Genomic DNA, 21,086 nt, shown 5'->3' with positions numbered 1-21,086 from the left:
TTCATAATCTATTATCTGCATTGCAGTTTCCTCATGACATGCAAAAACAAAGAGCAAATTATCTGCACACTCACTTCCACCAACACACTCTCTCAAACTGACGACAATAATATATACAACTGTATTTCAGGGTAATCCTTTCTCTTATTCTTCTTGCCTACTAACTCTGGTGAGAGTAGCTTAGGATCAACAGAAGCTGATGATATGGAAATACAGAGTAAAATCTACATAGTTCAATCTGAGCAGGAGGTTTGACCTATTTATCAACAGAACCACTGCTGTTGTATTTCTTTCTAAAATCATTATATGACCAAATGGATGCCCTGAGCACAAAGGCTTATAGTGCCAAAGGTTATAGTACTTAAACCATCAGCAACACTGTCAAACACCATACAAGGATGCTGGTCCTGTTGTTGTTCACAGTGACCCAGTAGAGGTCCCATCATCCCCAGTAACAGTCCCACTGAACTCAGATCTGAAGCCTTTCGTCCTGCATCAACTCTTGAGCCACACATTCATCTGCTCTACCCACCTATTTCTGTACTCACAAGTCTGTGACACCATGGGAATAATTCAGAAGTCCTGCCTTTCAATCTGGCAGCTAGTTCCTTAAATTCTTGTTGCGGAAAGAATCATCCTTCCTTCTGCCTTATGCTATCAGTACTAATATGAACCAAGACCTCTTGACTGTTTGCCCTCCCCTCCAGAATGGCCTATAGCCATTCAGGCCATTAACCTAGCCGGGGGAGGCAACATACCAACCTGGAATCATGCCTCCAGCTGCAGAAATGCCTGCCAGTATCTTTCACTATTGAATCTCCTACTGCTGTAGCTTTTCTTTTCCATCCGTTTCCACCTTGGGCAACTGGACTCTTAGTGCCCTCCCCAGAGGAACCTTCACAGAAAAAACATTTCAAGTAAAATAGACTCTAGGGCTTTCCAGATCGGCTGCTTCCTTTCATCCATTCCTTCTTTGACTGTACTTCTTTAAGCTGTGGCATGACCTTGGCTAGAAATGCACCTTCCATGCAACTCTCAGCCCCATGTTGCAGTGCTGTGCCTACAGCCAAAGCTCAAGCTCCAAAGCCTGGTTGATCAAACCAGTGGTATCTCCTGCAGAGTAGTCACTCAGGCTGCAAGGAGCATTTCAGATTTCCCACATTTAGCAGGCTATGCAGCACAAGTGACTGAGCACACATGCCATGTCTTTAATTACAAAAAAAATTCTTACCCTAAATTTAACCCAAGTAGAAATTTAGTCAGATTATTTTATTTTTTAAAATTGGAACCCTTACCATAAGGTCATAAGACAACAAGATTTAGGAGCAGAATTAGGCCATTCAGCCCATCAAGACTGCAACCAACTTTTAATTGTGACCGATAGATTTTTCAACCCCATTCTCCTGCCTTCTCCACGTAGCCCTTGATTCCCTTCTTAATCAAGAACCTGTCTAACACTGTCTGAAATACACTTAACAACTTGGCCTCCACAGCTAGAATCCCCAACTGCTCCTTATCTGACAAGGCCTTCACCCCCAGGATTATTCCTATAAAACACCTCTGGACACACTCCAATGCCAGCACATCTTAGAGGCCCAAGATTGCTCACAATATTCCAAATCCAGTCTGACCAAAGTTTTACACTGTTACACTGCCTCAGCAGCTGTTGTCTAGTCCTCTTGAAATGAATGCTGACATTGTGTTTGCCTTCTTAACTGCAAGTTAACCTTAGGAGAATTCTGAACTAGGTCTTCAAAGTTCCTTTGTGCTACAGATTTCCGATGTCTTTCCCCATTTAAAAAAATAGTTTATGGTTCTATTCTAACCAAAGTGCATAACCTCACATATTCTTAACATTGTATGCCATTTGCCATTTCTTTGCCCACTGTCCTAGCCTGTCCACATCATTCGACAGCTTTTAAGCTACCTCAACACTACCTGCCCTCCGCCTATCTTTGCTTCATCTGCAAATTTAGCAACAATTCCCCCAGTTCCTTCATCCAGATCATTAACGTAAACAGGAATAGTCGTGGTCCCAATACAGACTTTTGTAGAACTCCATTAGTCATCGGCTGGCATCCTGAGAAAGACTCCTCTATCCCCACTCACAGCCTTCTGTCAATCAGCCAGTCCTCTATCCGTGCCAATACCTTTTTCCCTAACACCCCGGGCTCTTATCGTATTTAGCAGCCTTCTGAGCAGCACCTTGTCAAAGGCCTTCTGGAAATTGAATTAGATCACGTCCACTGTTTCTCCTTGGCACATGGCAAACAGTTGATTGAAGCTATAGCATTCTTTTTGTTGTCACACATGTTGCTTGAAAGCTACATCCTGGCAAAAGGATGTGCACAACATTCTCAACTGTTTTGGCACATAGAACTAACTGCTTAAAACTATAAGCAAGTGCTAAACCTGAAATGAAAGCAGGAAATTCCAGAAACACACAATGGATCTGCCAGTACCAGGAAAGATAAACAATTAAAATACCAGGTGTAGACTTTTGTCCGAACTCATCAAGGTAGTTTTGATGGAAGGTCTACACAAGAAATGTGTAAAAATCTTCCTGCTGTAGGACTTGAAGTGCATTTCCAGTATTTTGCTTTTGGAATACTAAGCATGATCGGTCAATGCATGCATTTCTTTGAAGTTTAGGTTCATGTGAAAATTCTTTACATTATATTACATGAAATATTCTACCCTTCATCAGGATATATTTTTATTTGGATCCATTTGTAGATAACAAGAGCGATGAATAAAACTGAACACAGTTTTATTGAAACTGTTTTTCTCATTTAGATTTCCCTGGTGAGTGAAACTCAAGAGTGTAGGACTAGCTCGCATGGTTCAGTCAAAGTCTTTATAAAATTGGACTCAAGGAGGAGTACATGAATAATTTGGGGTCATGGCATCATGAAATGTCCCCATGGGCAAACAATTCCATTCGTCTCTAACTGGACATACTTCATTCTAGAGAAGCAGAGGTACAAAATACAATGCATGTGAATGTGTTTGTTTGGACCCGCATTCCACAGTTCCATGATGTGCTATTGACCATTTTCGTGCACGATATATCAGTTTATGAATTGCTATAGTCTTTCAATTATTCCTTCTTTATTTGTAGCTTTTGGCAATTTATTCCAGAAGCACTTTTCAAAAGTAAAGGGACAATGTGATAATTTACTTACAAGTGAGTTATGTAGTATACCACAGCCCAACCTTCAATAGGATAACCCTGAGTTGATATAAAGTGATAATCAATCTGTTGGAAGAGAAAAGAAAAAAAACATTAATGTCGCTTGAATGATCACGTTGGGAAGAACTATAAATTTCTTTAATGGACAATTTCTGTGCAATCTCTTCGCACACACAACCTCTCCACTCACTTTTGCACCTTGGCACTCTTGGCAGAGGTTGGAGGTCTCAGCCCTCCAATATTGTTTTTGGGAGCTGACTGCAAGAAAGAACTGCAGAAAAGTTTTCTCTATGTATTATTTAACCCCAGAACTAAGATTAAGTGAAAAATTCTTGAATAATGCTTTATAATAAATGCAGAAGATCCAAAAGTAATCAGTTTTGCTGAACTTAAATGAAGAATTTTGCATGGGCTACGTTATAAAAGTCATTATAAATATGGATTATGCAATTTTTATTTTTAATGTTCACAAAGCTTCATCTGAATGGACAGTATCCTTTATAATTGCTTAACCACATAATTTTAGTCAACTTATTCAGACATGTTATGACATGCTCCTGGAGCAGGTGGCACATTCTGGAACCCATGCCTCCTGGCTCGGAGGTTCAGATGCCATCACTGTCCCACAAGAATCACATTGAGCTAAGCCCACATACCTACCCGATGCCATCATCAGACATAGCATACATCAGGAATAACAAGAAGTGATCTGAGTCAGCTACAGCTTTTTAAAATCTCTTGGCTACTAATGGCAATGAAGGAAAACAATCAAGTCAAACTTGTATCACTATTCTTTTGCGGATAAATGCATACAGATACGTTGATTCCTGCTAATTTAAGGTACCTGCAGCAACCAGTTTTCAGATCTAAGTTTTGCAGTTCAGCTGGAAAAGATGTTGTGGTCTTCTGTAAAATTATTGATGCTGTTACCCACTGAGCCAACAATCTCCTACAGACTCCAGCTATTCTTTAATCATGTTGGTATTATGGAGGTTGATGCTCAAACAAAAATCTATGATGCATGATTGCTGCTCTTCCCAGTTTTACATTGTTTATGTACCTTTGAATTTGACGGATACCAAATGGTACCCCAACACATGGAGCTTTCTACTGTCTTTCAGCAGCATTACACAGGAGTCCCCAAGATTTTGAATGAGCGCAACGTTTGAGATACGGGATTTGCAGTATTTACATTACATAGCATTTTTGGCAGTAATTGGCGGGAAACAGGGTTTACATCTGTTGGCAAAGCCCAAGAATCAGACCACAGGGTCCAAACAAACAACTTCATTAGTAAGCTACGGCTTTTTCACATCAGAACTAAGCCCACCTCCACAACAAATTTCATGAGACCTTTTATCAGGGGATCACAGTGCGAAAAAGGAATGAGCTAACATTGCCAGAACATTTAGCTTGAACCAGAAGCTTCACGGTAAGCCAAACATTATGTTGCAGGTAGGACTGGCAATCATCATACATAATAATGTTTTTGAAAAGTACTTAATGATAACAATGCCATATCAGTTTGATGATGGGGCTGTTAAGTATTTCCAAGCACACGTGGATTTGCAGTTCAGAATGAGAACACTGTATAAATACAGATAGAACTTTCAGGTTGTATAACACCAACACTTAAATGATACATCTTAATTGTTCTACTGTCACAAATGTATGAATATCAAAGGAAATTGTTTTTAGAGGAGATTTACCAGGATGGTACCTGGTATTGAGGGCAGGTCTTATGAAGAAAGGCTGAGGGACTTGAGGCTCTTTTCGTTAGAGAGAAGGTTAGGAGGCGACTAAATAGAGACATACAAGATGATCAGAGGATTAGATAGGGTGGACAGTGAGACCATTTTTCCTTGGATGGAGATGGCTAGCACGAGGGGACATAGCTTTAACTTGAGAGGCGATAGATATAGGACAGATATCAGGGTAGGTTCTTAACCCAGACTGGTAAGGGCATGGAATGCCCTGCCTGCAACAGTAGTAGACTCGCCAACTTTAAGGGCATTTAAATGGGCATTGGATAAACTTATGAATGATAACGGAATAGTGTAGGTTAGATGGGCTTCAGATGGGTTTCACAGGTTGGCGCAACATCGAGGGCGGAAGGGCCTGTACAGGTCTGTAGTGTTCTATGTTTTATGTTTTCTAAAAGACGCAGTAATGCCCCCTTTATCTTACTAGGATTATTTTTGACTCCCTCTAACAAAATATGATCAATTTAATTTTATGTCACATTTAAATAACCAGCTGCATCAGTCCCAAAACCCACATATGACCCTGGAAAAACTATAATTCAAAATGAATATAATATGGATTAGATAATGCAGCCCCACACTGTACATTTTAAGAGTCAGGAACTATAACATGTATTTCAAGGAACACTTTCCTGATTCAAGATTGTTTACTGCAGCTAAATGGGAATGAAGAGCTGTACCATTCCAAATTAAAATAAAATGGTCTTCCTGGTGCAAGTATGATGAATATAAAACAATGAAATAATGAAATGGTTTTCTTTAATAGCAAGTTAATTAAAATTATGAGAATTATAAAACAAAATTTAAGACCGAGATGAGAAGAAATTTCTTTACTCAAGAGATTCAAGAGCTTGTGGATTTCATTACCACAGAAGGTGGTTGAGGTCAAAACACTGTTGTCAAGAAGCAGTAGATATAACGCTTATTGCTAAAGGATCAAGGGATACGGAGGGAGGGTGGATTTGGATATACGGCTTACTTATCAGCCATGGTCATAATTAATGGTAGAATAGGCTTGAGGGGTCGAATGGCCTGCTCTAACTTCTATGTTTCTAAGTAAAAAGTTATACATGAATTCAGGCATAGAGTACTGACAATCAGTGTAAACAATTTATGAACCGACAAAGGGTATAGAGACTTGCTTGCCGAGCCAGTGTGTTTGGTTTTGGATGTTCGTCACCGTGCTAAGTAATATTGTCAGTGCACCACCAATGAAACATCGGTGTTCCGTCACGCTTGTTATTTACTTGCCTCAGCTTGCTGGGGTGGCTGGCATTACTTCCGATTCTGTTTATCAGTGGCTTGTATATTGGGTCCAGATCAATGTGTTTGTTGATGGATTTCTGGTTGGAATGTCACACCTCCAGAAATTCCCTGGCATGTCTCTGTTTGACTTATGCTATTATGGATGTGTTGTCCCAGTTGAATTTGTGTCCTTCTTTGTGTGTACTGAGACCAGTGAGAATTGGTTGTGTAATGTTAGTTTTATTTATTTGCGAATATGGGATACTTTACGCTTGTCAGTAGCTGTCACAGGGTGGTTGCTGGTTTGTGGGCTACCTTGATCCTAGGGGTCTGAGTAGTCTTGTGGTCATCTCTGATATATCGCTGATCTACTTGGTGACTAGTGTGTCTGGCTGTGTTGTGTCCTCTTGTTGTGGTCTGTTGCAGAGGTAATCTGTAAAGAACATAAAGGATCCCATACCCACAACCAATAAAACTAACGTAGTATAGACAATATCATGCAAGAACCGTGAAAAACATTACATAGGCCAAACTGGAAGAAAACTGACAATAGGGATAAACAAACACCAATTAGCCACCAAGAGATATGATCAATTCTCACTGGTCTTAGCGAGCAAATCTACAAGCTCATCCACAACCCGAGATCCAAATCTTCACAAAAATAAATTTTACGAACGTATGTTAGAAACCCACACCTAATCATTTCCATCAATGAAAAAGAACTGAGTGCAGCATTCCCTGCTGTTCGGGGCGGGGGGGGGGGTACAAGAGACACAGTGAGCACGAGCGATACACTTGGGCAGTTCTCAACATTTCTTACTTGCCAGTTATTGGGGCATGAGGCACCTGAGCAGCGGATCACGAGTACAAGCTCTCAGCAAGACAGATTGAGGGAACAGAATCTTATCCAGATATCCCATAAAAATAGATACAAAGTTAACAGCAGTAACTGTAACTCTGACTTGAGATCTACAAACTCTATACGTAACAAATTTGGGCATTCAGTACATGAACAATACAGACCAGCATTGCAATGGAAAATGTCACTAAGAAAGCAGAATGGCTCTAAATACTAGTTTAAGACTCATTTTCCCTCTTTGTTTATTTTTTAAAAGCTTTTCGTGAATCTATGTTATTTCCCAAAAGAGAAGACTGTGAACTAACATCATTCAATCACTGCTGTGCAACAGGTAGACTATATGTACTAGATATCAGCAGTTATCAGGTCTTCCTTCCAAGAAGGTGACTTACTTATAAGTCATTTAGTATTAATAAGCTCCCTCTTCCTCCTCATGAGTAAGGTTAAGAACCTGTTAGTTTCCATTTCTTTATTACTTCTACGCCTGGAGAAAGTGTGTTATAGGTCAATGTAGAGGTGAACAATCCATTCGATGGCTTTATCTAACATAGTGTGAGTGGCTGCGATGCCACCAACAATGGTTCTCTCTGTGTAATGTTCTACCATGGATGGCCACATTCACAATTTGAGCTGTTCTTCATGTTCCACACATGGAACAAGTGGCCACATCTTCCCTAGTTTACTCTTGAGAAGTTGAGACCTGTCAGTTACCAGACTGCACTTCGTGATGTCTGTAGTGCACCCAGTGGTGTGCCATCAAGGGGTAAGGTTGTCATCAGTTTGTAAGGTGTTGAATGTATTCTAACATGTTCCAGATGGACATATGAGTGGTTTCGTCTTTCCGTCTTAAGGTCTTTTGTTTTGGGGAGTGTTTTGGCAGAGTCAAACTGATGGTTCCTTTGAGGAAGATGCTTCCCCTGCTGACATGAGTGTAAATGTGTGCTAACACAGGAAGCCATTCAAGTTGTGTTGGTCTCAGTATCCCAGAGTTAATCCTCATGGCTTCCTGGAGGTGGATATCTACCATATTTGTGCAGCAGCTCCTGAGCCAAGTTCAGCAGCAGTACTTTGCAGTTGGGTAGGTCAACACAAATGAAACCATGTTTACAGTACTGGATTTTCTGCCTCCAGGTGACACCTACCAATGAGACTCACACTTATTTTGGCCTTGGCTCCAGTGTTCTGGAGGTGTTGACAGTAAGTCAATGCATGAGGTAAACGTGTCCTGGCATTGAGTTAGAGGTGAATGGTCCACTTGGGCTTTGAAATGTTCTGGTGGAAGGCTTAATTGACAGTCTTGGCAAATCAATAGATTGCAGAGTCATAGATCATCAATCAGCATGTTCTCTAAATCCTGACGTTTTTTAGCCTGGGAAGCCAGGACCAATTCATCAACAAATACAAATTTTTGGGAGGACAGTCCCTGATCCATGCAAGAACTGATCCTTTTGAGGGTCCTTGCTGGTTATGTATAGGCAGCTGAATTGGTGTATAGGGTGATAGAGAGACAGCACCCTTCATGTAGCCCTCCAACCTAAAAACCTGCAAACCAGAAGGCAATCAAATCCCAATCATTAGGATCTCAGTACAAGCAATAAAACCCACTGGAAAATGGATTCTCTCACAGAAAGCAAAGTCACTGCAAGCAAATCAAAGAGACACCCTGGATGCAACACTCCATATCACAGGTTACTGTTGTCACAATAAAAGTATTAGTGTAGTATACTGTGAACCACGCAGATAATGTTACATAGACGGATCATAAATAACACACACACTGATTTTGTTATAAGATGTTATGCTCATTGTTCTATGTAGAAATGATACTCAAGTCACTTACAGCATGGAAAACAAGAGACAGGGATTTGGTGAAGGCTAGGGCCCCCATCAGCCAATGGATCTTAAACACATCACTGCTGAAGAGAAAAGAATGTAAGTGGTAAATATGTTGATCATATTTCCCATTTTATTACACAATGTGATTATAAAGTCAAACCTCAATCTTTATATCTTCAGAGTGCCTATATGTTAGCAAGCAAGAACCAGCCAAATTCTGAATTAATTTACACACGCCATTATTTCAACATACTACTGACTACTTCAGATTTCTGACCTACAGCAGCCTCACATTTAAATACCAGTGGAAAAAATGCCCTTACCTTGGTCATGTTTTTCACTTGCAACGGTTTTCATCCTTTTATTATTTATGCCCTATGTTCTTCTCTTGTCACAAAGGTCCTAATTCCTTGCAAAATATGATTTGACCGGTACAAACTTCCTTCTAATACCTCAACCATTTTTCATTGGTGGATCCAGTGTGTTTTGTGTGTTATTCAAACAAGGGGCCATCAGAGCCAAGACTAATCTAATCATAAGCACCAGGCTGCAGCAATCAAAAGGTAGTAGCCAACAATGAAAAATCCTGATGGAGCTTTCTTCTACTTCACTCAGAAAATATAGCATCGTTATTGGTAAGAAGGCAGAATACTCCATGCAAATTAGAACGAGGATCCAGTGAGAAAACCTGTGCTCTGTGTGGTGTAGCGCAGAACCACTATGTATTTATTCAGCAAACTGCCATGGAGCCATAAAGTATGTTTCAGAATGTTAATAAAAATGCAGCCCAAAGACGCGGTATGCCACCTGAATGGCATTACAGGATCTGAATGACAAACATCGGTGACATGCGTGTGCGTGAGAGAGATTGTGTGCGCGCACATGCCGTGAAGGGGGCGGCGGGGGAGGTGGTTTTACATTATATTCCAGGACTCTATTCATGTTTATATAAGAACTGCTAACTTTGATTATCACTTCAACAAGCAGAAACACGCCTCCACTCCACCCCAGCAACACATTACAATCAACACCTACAGTATGTAGGAAACCCTTGTACATTAAATATCAAATAAGAGGTTTGGGTAAATTTCAAAACAGAGTAACTTATTAAACATGCATAAAATTTCACAGGAAAGCTCAAACAGAAACATTTTACATAGCTGGTGTCTACGAAATCATATAGCAGTAGATTCTGCTCTGTAAAATTCACACATATTTACACATTGCAATCTCTGAACCCAGGATAAGAAGTACTTGCACAGTACCTGCGCTTCCGGAGGATATAAACCCAGAAAATTCCAGCCAGAAAGAAGAAGAAAGCCATAGAAATGTAGAGTTTCGGGAGTGGGATCTCTCCTGCAGATAAATAACTGCCAGGATTCTGTTCCACTATAGTAATCTGAAAGAAAATCACACGGATTAGAAGTTACTGAGAGTAAAATCATTTTTTTGACATAATGAAGACAATTATGGAGAAACTCCATAACAGTCTAAGTTTCCAATAACTAAGCTGGTCTTTCTAGTTCACAAACTGCTGCAGCAATAAACTTCCCATTGAAGACTTGGTGAACGGAAGTCCTTCAATGAAACAAGCCCAAAAGAGATGCACTGCTGCCTTTGTAAATTTCCAGGCCTGATTTTATGGTCAGTCAGCAGTATCCCACTGACTAACTTTTAAACTACATACCTATCTTTCTTGTAAGCCACAGTGGGAAACTGCTCTCCTGAATGCAGCTTTGATCCATTAGAGAAATGTGTAGGGAGGCTCAGTGACAAGATATAGTTCACGTTAACCATGACCTTTGTCGTCATAAACTGAAGAAACACTCCGAGAATCCTGTTTTCATCAAATGGCACACTCCATCTCCAACTTCTTCCATCCACTTCAATATTCATCCAATGTTTTCCATGATTTTAAACTACTTATCTGATTTACTTGAAATTCTAGTTTCCCACCCCATCCTATGAAAACTGTTCTGCTCGTTATATTTCTGGCTTCTTCAAGAGATAATTATACAACCTGAGATTCCTGCCATTTAATTAGCTGAGGGAAGAGTTATCAGAAGCAGAGTACAGGCAGACAATCAGAAAAGTTAATCAAATCTATTAGGATTGAGAAGTTGGATCCACAGGAGTGTTTTGACACACTGGCTGAGTTAGTAATTTGCAATCTTTCAACAGCTTGTATATCTGTTGGGAGTAGCTCTAAATAAATCAGTATAAATGTGTCAGGGGCAATCAGACCAAGTTCCTGACTGACAGGTCACATCATAAAACATCACCACGTGCTTACAGAAAGTACTTTCCAGCAAAGTGCAACCTCTGGATTTGAGCGCAGGTAGGCATTTGCCACAAGATTTGCTCTCCATTTTCTAAGTGACCTCACTCACCCTTGTGAAATCCTGTGACTGGGCTACTCCATTAATCACCATCAACTTAGACAAAATGTAAAATCTCTGCAGACATCATTAAAACCATTACCCATTCTGCATTTAACCCCTTCCACCTGGTTCTTTATCACTGATATATCTACGATTAACTGTTCTGTTTAAAAGGGAGCTGGATGAATTCCTAAGAATTAAGATAACTGTGGTCATGGAAGGGGTTTTCAGGTGTGGTAGCTTTAATTACTGATATGAGGCTGTGGTCTCAGAGGACAAATAGGATTTCTCCCAAACAGATGAGGCTAATATCAATATAATGCACATTATCTTGTTGCTGAGGTGGATCTGTCTCTCTCCAAAGCCATGAGGTCTAGCTGCTGTTAGGTTAACCAGCCTTCAATGGTTCTGTGATGCTGCAACTTTACAGCACTATTCATTTTTAAATTTTGGTTCATTTACTGGTTCCTTTGGAAGAAAAAGACTGTACTGCACTTATAACAAAATATAACATCTGGTGAGTGATGAATACTTATTGGATGCAATATTTTTAAAAATCGGGCTTTCTTCAAAACTTGTTACTTACATTTTGTGCTGTATCCCATTTCTCTCGGGTTACACATCATAGATAAAATTTGATATTGCAGAAATCTAAGTGAAGACCAAATTTCCTCCAAGCTGCGTGGCCATGCAGTCGCTGGGAGGTTTTGTGCATGCTGACTCACCAGGTTCTACTTGCTGAACCTGCTGCCATGCATGGCCTTGGAGGTCTGCACAGCAGAAGAAGATATTACAGGGAACATTAGTAAAAGGAAACAGGCACCAAAGTCCAAATGGTTGAAATAAGTTTTAATGACAGGGAAGGAAAACACACCCTGAATTCAACAAATAATGCCTTCTTAAGCAAGAAACTGGGGGCTGCCATTGTTCTGGTTCCCAGCAGAAGAGTGATTGGAAATTTAATTGTCTGAATATAATTAAAAATGACGTGAAACTTAAAAGACAGACATGTTAGAAATCTAACAGTAAAAAGTACTGTTAAATCACAAGATAGTCAGCATTTTAAAGTTAAAATCAAGTTATCATTTTTAGCAGGTTCCATCAGTTTACAGCAGACCAGGGCTACAAATGTAATTACTTGGAAATGTAAATTGGGGAATGGACACTTGGACACTATTGTGCTGCAGAGAATCAACATGTTTCTTTTGTAGCACTGAGAAAAACCTGAACTGATGTTCACTTATTCATAACTAGAAAAATACACAGAAAAGAGGAGCAGGAGCAGGTCATTTGGCCCTTCAAGCCCACCTTGCCATTCAATACAATCACAGATGATCATTCAACTCAATATCCTGCTCCTGCTTTCTCCCCATAGTTTGAGCTTTTTATATCTAAGTTCTTCTTAAAAAGATGCAACGTTTTGGCTTCACTGCTTTCTGTGGCAATTTCACTAGCTCATCACTTTATGGGTGAAGAAATGTCTCCTCTTCTTAATCCGAAAAGGCCGACCCCATGTCCTTAGACAATTATCCTAGTTTTGGACTCAGGTTATCAGGAACATCCTTTCTGTGTTTAACCTCTGTAATCTTGTTTGAACTTTATACATTTCTGTGAGATCCCCCCCTTTATTCTTCTTAACTCAAGTGAATACAGTCCTAATTGATCCACTGTCTCTTTATACATCAGTCCTGCTACCCTAGGAATCAGTCTGGTCAACCTTCACTGCACTCTTTCCATAGCTATAACATCCTTCCTCAGATAAGGAGACCAAAACTACACAATATTCCAGGTGTGATCTCACCTATGCCCTGTACAGTGGCAGCAAGACATGCCTGCATTACACAAAGTCATGGAACTTTTGCAGAAGCTGGATTCAATACTTTTGATAGGCACGTTGGTCGCAATGTCTTTGGCTCAAAAAAAGCCTAGCAACAACTTTTGAAGTCAAACTGCAATTTATCATCGGATTGAGGAAAGGCAGCAGTTGCAGTCAGACCTCCAAAAAGCCTGCAATCCAAGATAGCCCTCTCTGTTTCTCTTTGAGAGTGGAAAAGAAACAGCATTCAAAGACTCTGAAAAGAAGAACATCTAGCTGAAGCAAAAACCTAGGTTCAATTGACCATCTATCAAATGGAGAATCACTATGGTCAACAATGGTGACAAAAACCAAAAGAACTGTAAGAAAGTCAGCTAATCCACCCTTTAGCCACAGGATTTGTTCCTTTTTCTCATGCTTCTCCGGCTATGATGCTCCTGTAGAACTGTTTTGTCTGCTACACTTATGAATTAATGTGCATGTGTTCAGATTTAAAGCTTGTATAGTTTAAGTTTGTACATTACTAATTAATAAGCTGTTTTTCCACTTCTTGTTTTCTCTGTTTTCCTGTTCATAGATGAAAGCTGCTACTTCTTTTACCTTAGATACTAGGCAAAGTCAGGCAAATTAATCATTTTAGTGTGTCACACGCTAATTTGTGGCAATTCATAAAAAAATGTGGATTAATTTCCAGCACACACTTACAATCGGGGCCTGTGAACTAGAAACATAAAGCTTTTTCTCTAATGTTCTCATCAACTTTCTGTACATTTTCAGAATTTTCCTGTTACGTTTAATAAATTTAGTTTCAAATTCTCATTTAAAACTTTCACAATACTGAAAAATTAGTCTCAGCGAATGCTGATGATTTTCATCAACGTTTCTAATAGCTGCCTTGCTCCATATTGAGTAATGATAACTTTCTTATACTCACATCCATGTCAAACTGAAAAGACTGCGGAGACGGCTTTTCATCAGTATAGCAGTTATGGAAGTACAGACTGTAAAGTCCCTGTTCCTCGTCACTGTTAATGGTAAACGAGAACTGCAGGAAAGAAAAACACGTTGTTTGGATAATTTGCCAATCAGAGTAAGTCAGTACATACAACATCTCACTCATGCAATACCAATTCTTAAGTCCTACTTACTGTGAATGAATAGGATAGATTTTTTTTCTGTAATGGCAAAGTTTCATCCTGAAAGACAAGAAAGTTATTTTTGATCCTTTTCCTTCCATAGTGATGATTGATTATCTTTACTCTGCCATGATCAGTCCCTTCTGGCACTTCCAGTCCTCTGAAATTAGTTTATTTTGCAGCAGTTGGTCTCCAATAGCTCAACGCAATTGCCTGAACCTGGACAGTGAGCATTAGTGCTCATATCAATCACTGTGCTGCCTCCTTCTCTGCCTACTCAATCTTTCAATGCTGTAGACAATCCATAACCATAAAGTCTGAGAAGTAACCTGCATCTGCCTACACAGCACGTAAAATAACTTAAATTTACCACCCCTTCCTTGTCTGAGTAGTGGTGTGTGTTAGAACTTCAGGCAACTAAGGCTCCTTGGCTGTTGTTCCAGAACATTCTCTAATTGGTCAATAAACTTGGTTAGATATAATAACCTTCTACTTAACATTTTTTAATGGTGTGTATTACATCATTTCAAAAGGAGAAGAACATCTTTAAAGAAACAAAAACTTGCATTTCTAGAAATAAATACAGCAAAAACTACAGCTAATTCACTAACCTTTCGTTCAGCAGAAATTCCAGATTTTGGTTTTGCTGTGAAGGGAAAATAAATATTTCATTAGCATAAAATGCAAATGGTAAAGAACAGCTTCTATCAGTTTTTGTTTTTTTGAAAATAAAAGTCTTCATCCAGATTTTATGCCGAACCTTTTGAAAAAGTTAGAACTCGGTTTATAAAAACTCCTAAGCATAATACTCTATCCACAGGATTTCCATGGCACCGTGCAGAATCATGGCTGAATTAATCCAGTGTTCCAAAAGTTAAATATTTCATCAGGTCTTTTAATTATTAAATCAACGATATAATTGGAAATGCTCATCAGCCAAATTTGCTATTAATTTCATCTTTCACTGCCAGAACACAAGGTTAGTAGCAAGAATTACAAGAAATAGCAAGAACTGCAGATGCTGGAGTCAAAGTCAACACAGTGTGGAGCTGGAAGAATACAGCAGGTCAGGCAGCATAAGAGGAGTAGGAAAATTGACATTTTGGGTCAGGACCCTTCTTCAGAACTGGGGGGGGGGTGGAAGGGACCTGGGAAATAAATAGTGAGGAGGGGTGGGGCTGGGGGAAGGAGGTGGGATGGTAATAGGTGGATGCAGAAAGGGAATGGGGGGGGGATGGATCAGTGGGAAAAGTGGGAGAAGATGGACAGTTTTTTTTAGGTCAAGGAGGCAAGAGGGAGGATGGGTGGGGCTGGGGAGAGGTAGGTGGGGTGGTGATAGGTGGATACAGGTAGGGAGTAGTAGGGATTGTTCAGTGGGAAGGGTAGGGCAGATAGGTGGGTAAGATGATGGGCAGGTTGTGTTCGGTCAAGGAGGTGGGGTGACAGGAAGGTATGGACATGGGATGAGGCCAGAGGTCGGGAGATTTTAAAACTGGTAAATTCTAGGTTCAGGCCATTGGGCTGTGGGGTGAATAGGAGGTGTTGCTCCTCCATTGTGCATGTGGTGCCACTGTAATACTAGAGGTGGCCCAGGATGGACATATCGTCAAGGGATTGGGAGGGGGAGTTAAATTTGTGGTGACCAAAAGGTGTTGTCGATTATCACATTCAGAGTGCAGATATTCCACAAAGTGGTCCCCACATCTGCACTTTGTCTCACCGATGTAGAAAAGGCCATGTTGGTGGGGGGGCTGCAAGTGATACAGTAAACCAGGTTGGAGGTTGTACAGGTGACCCCCGTCAGATATGGAAAGTTTGTTTTGGCCCTTGGATGGAGATAAGGGCGGGGTATAGAGGCAGATGTAGCATTTCCTGCAGTGGGGTCAGCAGGGAGTGTGGAGCAGATGAGGGGCTCACGGAGTGAGTGTTCCCTACGCAAGACAGATAGGGACGGGGAGGGAAATCTCTTTGATCGTGGGGTCGGTGGCAGAAGTGGTGGAGGATGATACGCTGGATGTGGAGGTTGGTGGGGTGATACGTGAGGTCCAGGACGACTGTCTTTACTTTTGTTGAGAGGACAGGTTTGAGGGTAGATGTGCAGGAAATGCAAGAGATGTGGTCAGGGGCATTTTTGATCACAGGGGAGGGTGGAGGAGAGTTGTGGTACTTGAAATAGGAGGACATCTGGGATGTCCGGGACTGGAATGCTCCTTCCTCGGAGCAGATCAGTGGAGGAATTGGGAAACTGCAAATGCATTCTTGCAGGAGGATGGATGAAAGGAGTTGTCGTCTAGGTAGCTATGGAAGGCTTGAAATAGATGTCAGTTTTAAGGGTTACCAGAGATGGAGACAATCTAGGAAGGAGAGGGAGGTATCAGAAATGGTCCAGATGAATTTGAGGTTGGAATGAATGGTGTTAGTAAAGTTGATGAACCGTTCAAGCTCCTCATGGGAGCATGAGGCAGTGCCGATATAGGCATCAATGAAACAGAGGAAGAGGTGAGGGATGATGCAGATGTAACAGCAGAAAAAGGGCTGTTCCATGTATCCAACAGAAAGGCAGGCACCAGAGATATGTATTGGCTATTTTTCCATCTGTTTCCATGTTCCACTTTCAGGAGTGCATGACACACTACACACATTGCACTTAAGTAACTGTGATCAGCTAAATCAATTGTTGTATGAAAATCTGAACAGAAGTTCCACTCTTTACTGGACTTCATTACTGATTAACTGGGTATACCCTGACAGAACAAGCAAAATATTATCCTCAATGTCAGAGGCGTGTTAACCCCAAGAACTAACCAAACTATCCCAAGCCTGAAACATAGTGCAGGTCTCAGCATGGAGTCAATGATGCCGATAGCCTTAAATGTGCCCACGTGTTCTGCTTTTAAGAATTCTATGGTAAAATCAAAATGCAGATTACAACAGACCTTTAGCTCTGAAAATTACAACAATTATTTTTGGTAATGATTTCACTGAGCTTTCACAGTCCATTATGTGTCTAAGATATGAAGACTCAGGAAAAGAAAAGATGATCTGGACATACAAATTGCACTCTCTAATGCAATGACGTTCAATATCATAGCTCCAAACATCCTAGTGCAAAACTTGCAGGGTCTTGAAACTTTTAATGTTCCCCAACTTACATGCAGGGGATAAACAGGTTACTCCTGTCATTTCATTTTCAGGCCTCCTCTCTCACTAATTAACAGACAGTGCAGGTTTAGGTGAGTGGTTGGAGAGTTGACATGATTAATAACATTTTTCTTGCCCATATGTACCAACTGTTGCCTGTATTTAACCACCATTGGAACAGCCAAAGTAAACATACTCAAATTGCTTACCCTTCTGGATTTGCTCAGACTGCTTTGTGGTTTCATTCTTTTTTTGGAGTTCTCCTGCTTTCTTAGACTCACTCTGTGATTTCACATCTGTCTTGCTGCTTTTGTCTTTGACTGGTTGGCTTGCTGCAGTTCTAAAATCATTGATTGTTGGCTGATTGTTTCCAGATGTCAGAACTTTAACTCTGGAAATCAACAACAAAGGGTTAGTGGAATACAAAGGAACAACCATCAGCTGAAGATTACAATGAGAATTTGTTTGATGTTTACTCACTGAAGTTTTCCAAAGTCAATCAGAAAAAGCGTAACAGGTACGTCATTTGGAGGCTTTTTCTTCAAGAAACAAAAATCAATATCCTCTTCCTGTTAAGATAAAATCACTGGAAGATAAAGAGCAGCTTTTGGAGGGTTCTTGAATTTGAATGATGACAGTTTTGATTAATTGCAAGCTTTATTCTCTTTGCATTCAGACAGGTGGTCCATCTGGAGGCCAGGTTTATACAAATTGAAATTCCTCATCTACATTTGCACCAAGTCTAACATGAGATTCATGCAGATGCCAAACATAAATCTGGTTGGGTTGTGCAGTGCAGCTGATTGGAATGCTAACAACATTAATTAGATGGTGGGAAGAAACTGAATCACAGACCATCACCTTAGAAAGGATGGGCAGGCTTCCAATTTTGACAGAGAAATGTTCACAAAGACAACATTGAAGATGATCCTTCTGAGACAAGGGTGAGACTTTATTGTCACTATAAGAGGTGATTCATATTTTTATTTTTACAAATGGCAAGAGTTATGATGAATTGATCACAAAATATTTTATTCAAAAATGGTCTATTCAGAAGATTGTGGCACATGAATCCAGCCTGTAGCACCAAAACTTAAACCACTACCTTTATGGTTAAAGGCAGTCTCTATGTTGGTTTGGCCAATCACAGTCATCACCACAGATGGGCTGCTGCAAGTGGTTTTGACGACCCTGACTTAAGGGACAAGGAACGTCCACTTGCGATTTCTATGATAGCTAAATTGGGCGGTACAGTGGCTCAGTGGTTAGCACTGCAGCCTCACAGCGCCAGAGACCCGTGTTCGATTCCAGCCTCGGGCGACTGTCTGTGTGGAGTTTGCACATTCTCCCCGTGCCTGTGTGGGTTACCTCCCGCAGCCCAAAGATGTGCAGGCTAGGTGGATTGGCCATGCTAAATTGACCATAGTGTTCAGGAGTGTGTGGGTTATAGGGGGTTGGGTCTGGGTGGGAAACTTCAAGGGGCGGTGTGGACTTGCTGGGCCGAAGGGCCTGCTTCCACACTGTAGGGAGTCTAATCTAAATATATAGTGAATCTTGGTCAAGAGTACATCTGTGGACATCAAGGAAAAACAGCTTAAACGCAATGCCTCTAAAGTTCAGTTAGCTGTGCACATGGATCACGTTGCAAAAACTACCATTATGGGCATGGCATGATGAAACTTTCCAAAAAACAAATAATGAATTGCAATTGTGTGGCAAAAAAGCTAACTTACCAAATAGGATGAGAAGCCATCATTCTTGGTTCTGTCCAAACTAAGGCCCAGCTGAGATAAACATATAACATTGGAACTAATTAGTGGGTTATTGTTAAAGAAAGAATATTTGCACTTATACAGTGACTTGAGCACCTTACAACATACCAAAATGCTTTGAGACAATAAATTACTTTTGAAACATTGACAATGTCATTATGAAATGCTCATTTAACACATTGCAAGATTCTACAAAAAGCCAAACAGAACAACTGATTGAAACATTTGGATGATAATGGAATAGCATAGATTAGACGGGCTTCAGATTGGTTTCACACGTCGGCGCAACATTGAGGGCCAAAGGGCCTCTATTACGCTTCTATGTTCTATGTTCTATTCCATTCTATATGTTTTTATATAGGCTAAGGGATACTTTTTGGCCAGCGTACTCAAATATCTCCTCAATTTCTTTTCTCAATACGACAGCATTTTTAAAAAATCATAGAGTCATCTAAAGCCTTAGCTCAATACCTCCAAGTTAAAAGGCTATCCAACATTCATGACACTCCATGACATGGACGTAAGGCTAATGGGCAATCTTAGAACATCCACTTCGCAACACCTAACATTCCCTCCATTGAACAATTAACAAGTTCTTAAATTATCTCCAGGTTTCTGCTTTCGCAATGATTTGAAGTTAAATCCATTTACTTATCGCTGTGAACAGAACTTCTATACAGTAGTAACTATCACTGGTGTGAATCTCTGTCCACTTGTTCAGCTCTACAGTTTAAAGTGACATTCCAGATTACCTTTCTCACTGTGTTCACTCCCATATATCTCTTTGTAGGATTACTCTGGAGATTCATGTCACCCTAGACTTTCTTTATAAATTTGATCTTTTACACCGTCAAACCTGCAGCTCTTTTCGATTTGCAGCATTTGAATGTCTTCTTTATGAGTCAGTGATTAGGACTGAGCACAATGATCAATGTGCAGTTTCAACATGATTCTTCTGACATGGACACAGCATGTACTTGTCACGTAGTTCAACATTCTGTAAACCTTGTTGATTGATGGTTTTCATTAACAGGATACATTGGCTCTAGATTCTCTTTACAAATCCACTTAGTAACCTCAACACCAATTAAGGAGCATATTGTGGGACAAGTTCCTCCCAAATGCATAATGCTTAACAGCATGTTAAATTGTTGCAATTTTCATTGACAGTTATTCGGCCATTTCAAACTGCCTGCTTCAAATCTACTGTCCCTCTTAGTTGTCTGCAAATTTAACTACCTCCTACAAAGGTTCTATATTCAAGTTACTGATGTACCTACGGAAGAGTGCACCAATTCCTTACTTATCACAGTACTACTTTAGAGCCTGACAAAACATTAAGAAGGTATTGTGGTCTCGCACTAAGTTAATTCCGAAACTTTTCCAAGATTTTCCTGGATCCTCATAGCTTTTGAATTTAAACAACAGCCATTCAGGTAGAACGTTTGTCAATTAGTTTTAGGTAGTCTTGATACGGGTTTATTCAAAGCCCAGTTGTGTTGATACTATGTCCATTGATAATGTCAGGCTGGATATTCTTCATTTGAATCCATGCTGATAGCTCCAGCAGATATTCAAATTTATCAAGATAAACTAGTCTATTAGGATCACTTTAAACATTTGTGGAAAAATTAGTTTCGGGTAGCAAGGCCAGAATTTACTGCCCAACCATAATTTGTCATTGAAAACGTGGCAACAAGGTCCCTTCTTGAATAGTTACAATTCGTATTCTTTATACAATATACAATTCATATAGCACTGCTATGATGTTGATTGAGGAAGGCCGAGTGTTCAGGTCTTTTCTGCTGAATGCTTCTAAGAAATAATTTTTATGACAATGTTTTGACCCTCTAGTTATGGTATATTCTTTTCACTCTTCTGAATACCTTACTAATGAAAGAATCATATGATCTTAAGCTGATGCAACAGAAGGGACCGTTTTTC

At 40.2% G+C, this 21,086-nt stretch overlaps 1 protein-coding gene across 2 annotated transcripts in view; it reads right to left on the bottom strand.

Annotated features, from left to right (window-relative positions):
* Positions 1 to 21,086, bottom strand: part of gpr107 (G protein-coupled receptor 107) — a 113,084-nt gene that overhangs the window by 73,758 nt on the left and 18,240 nt on the right. Inside the window, exons 3-11 of one of the 2 annotated variants that reach the window (XM_048558914.2) lie at positions 19,104 to 19,154; positions 17,851 to 17,939; positions 17,580 to 17,761; positions 14,841 to 14,875; positions 14,242 to 14,289; positions 14,028 to 14,138; positions 10,162 to 10,295; positions 8,901 to 8,976; positions 3,186 to 3,259 (exon numbers count right to left, since the gene is read on the bottom strand). In XM_048558914.2, coding sequence (XP_048414871.1) covers positions 3,186 to 3,259; positions 8,901 to 8,976; positions 10,162 to 10,295; positions 14,028 to 14,138; positions 14,242 to 14,289; positions 14,841 to 14,875; positions 17,580 to 17,761; positions 17,851 to 17,939; positions 19,104 to 19,154 — 800 coding nt within the window. The remainder of the gene's footprint in view (positions 1 to 3,185; positions 3,260 to 8,900; positions 8,977 to 10,161; positions 10,296 to 14,027; positions 14,139 to 14,241; positions 14,290 to 14,840; positions 14,876 to 17,579; positions 17,762 to 17,850; positions 17,940 to 19,103; positions 19,155 to 21,086) is intronic. The other variant, XM_048558915.2, reaches the window with a different exon arrangement.

Source organism: Stegostoma tigrinum, chromosome 29, assembly GCF_030684315.1.
Source record: "Stegostoma tigrinum isolate sSteTig4 chromosome 29, sSteTig4.hap1, whole genome shotgun sequence".
NCBI lineage: Eukaryota > Metazoa > Chordata > Chondrichthyes > Orectolobiformes > Stegostomatidae > Stegostoma > Stegostoma tigrinum.
This window is presented reverse-complemented; position numbering and strand designations above follow the sequence as displayed.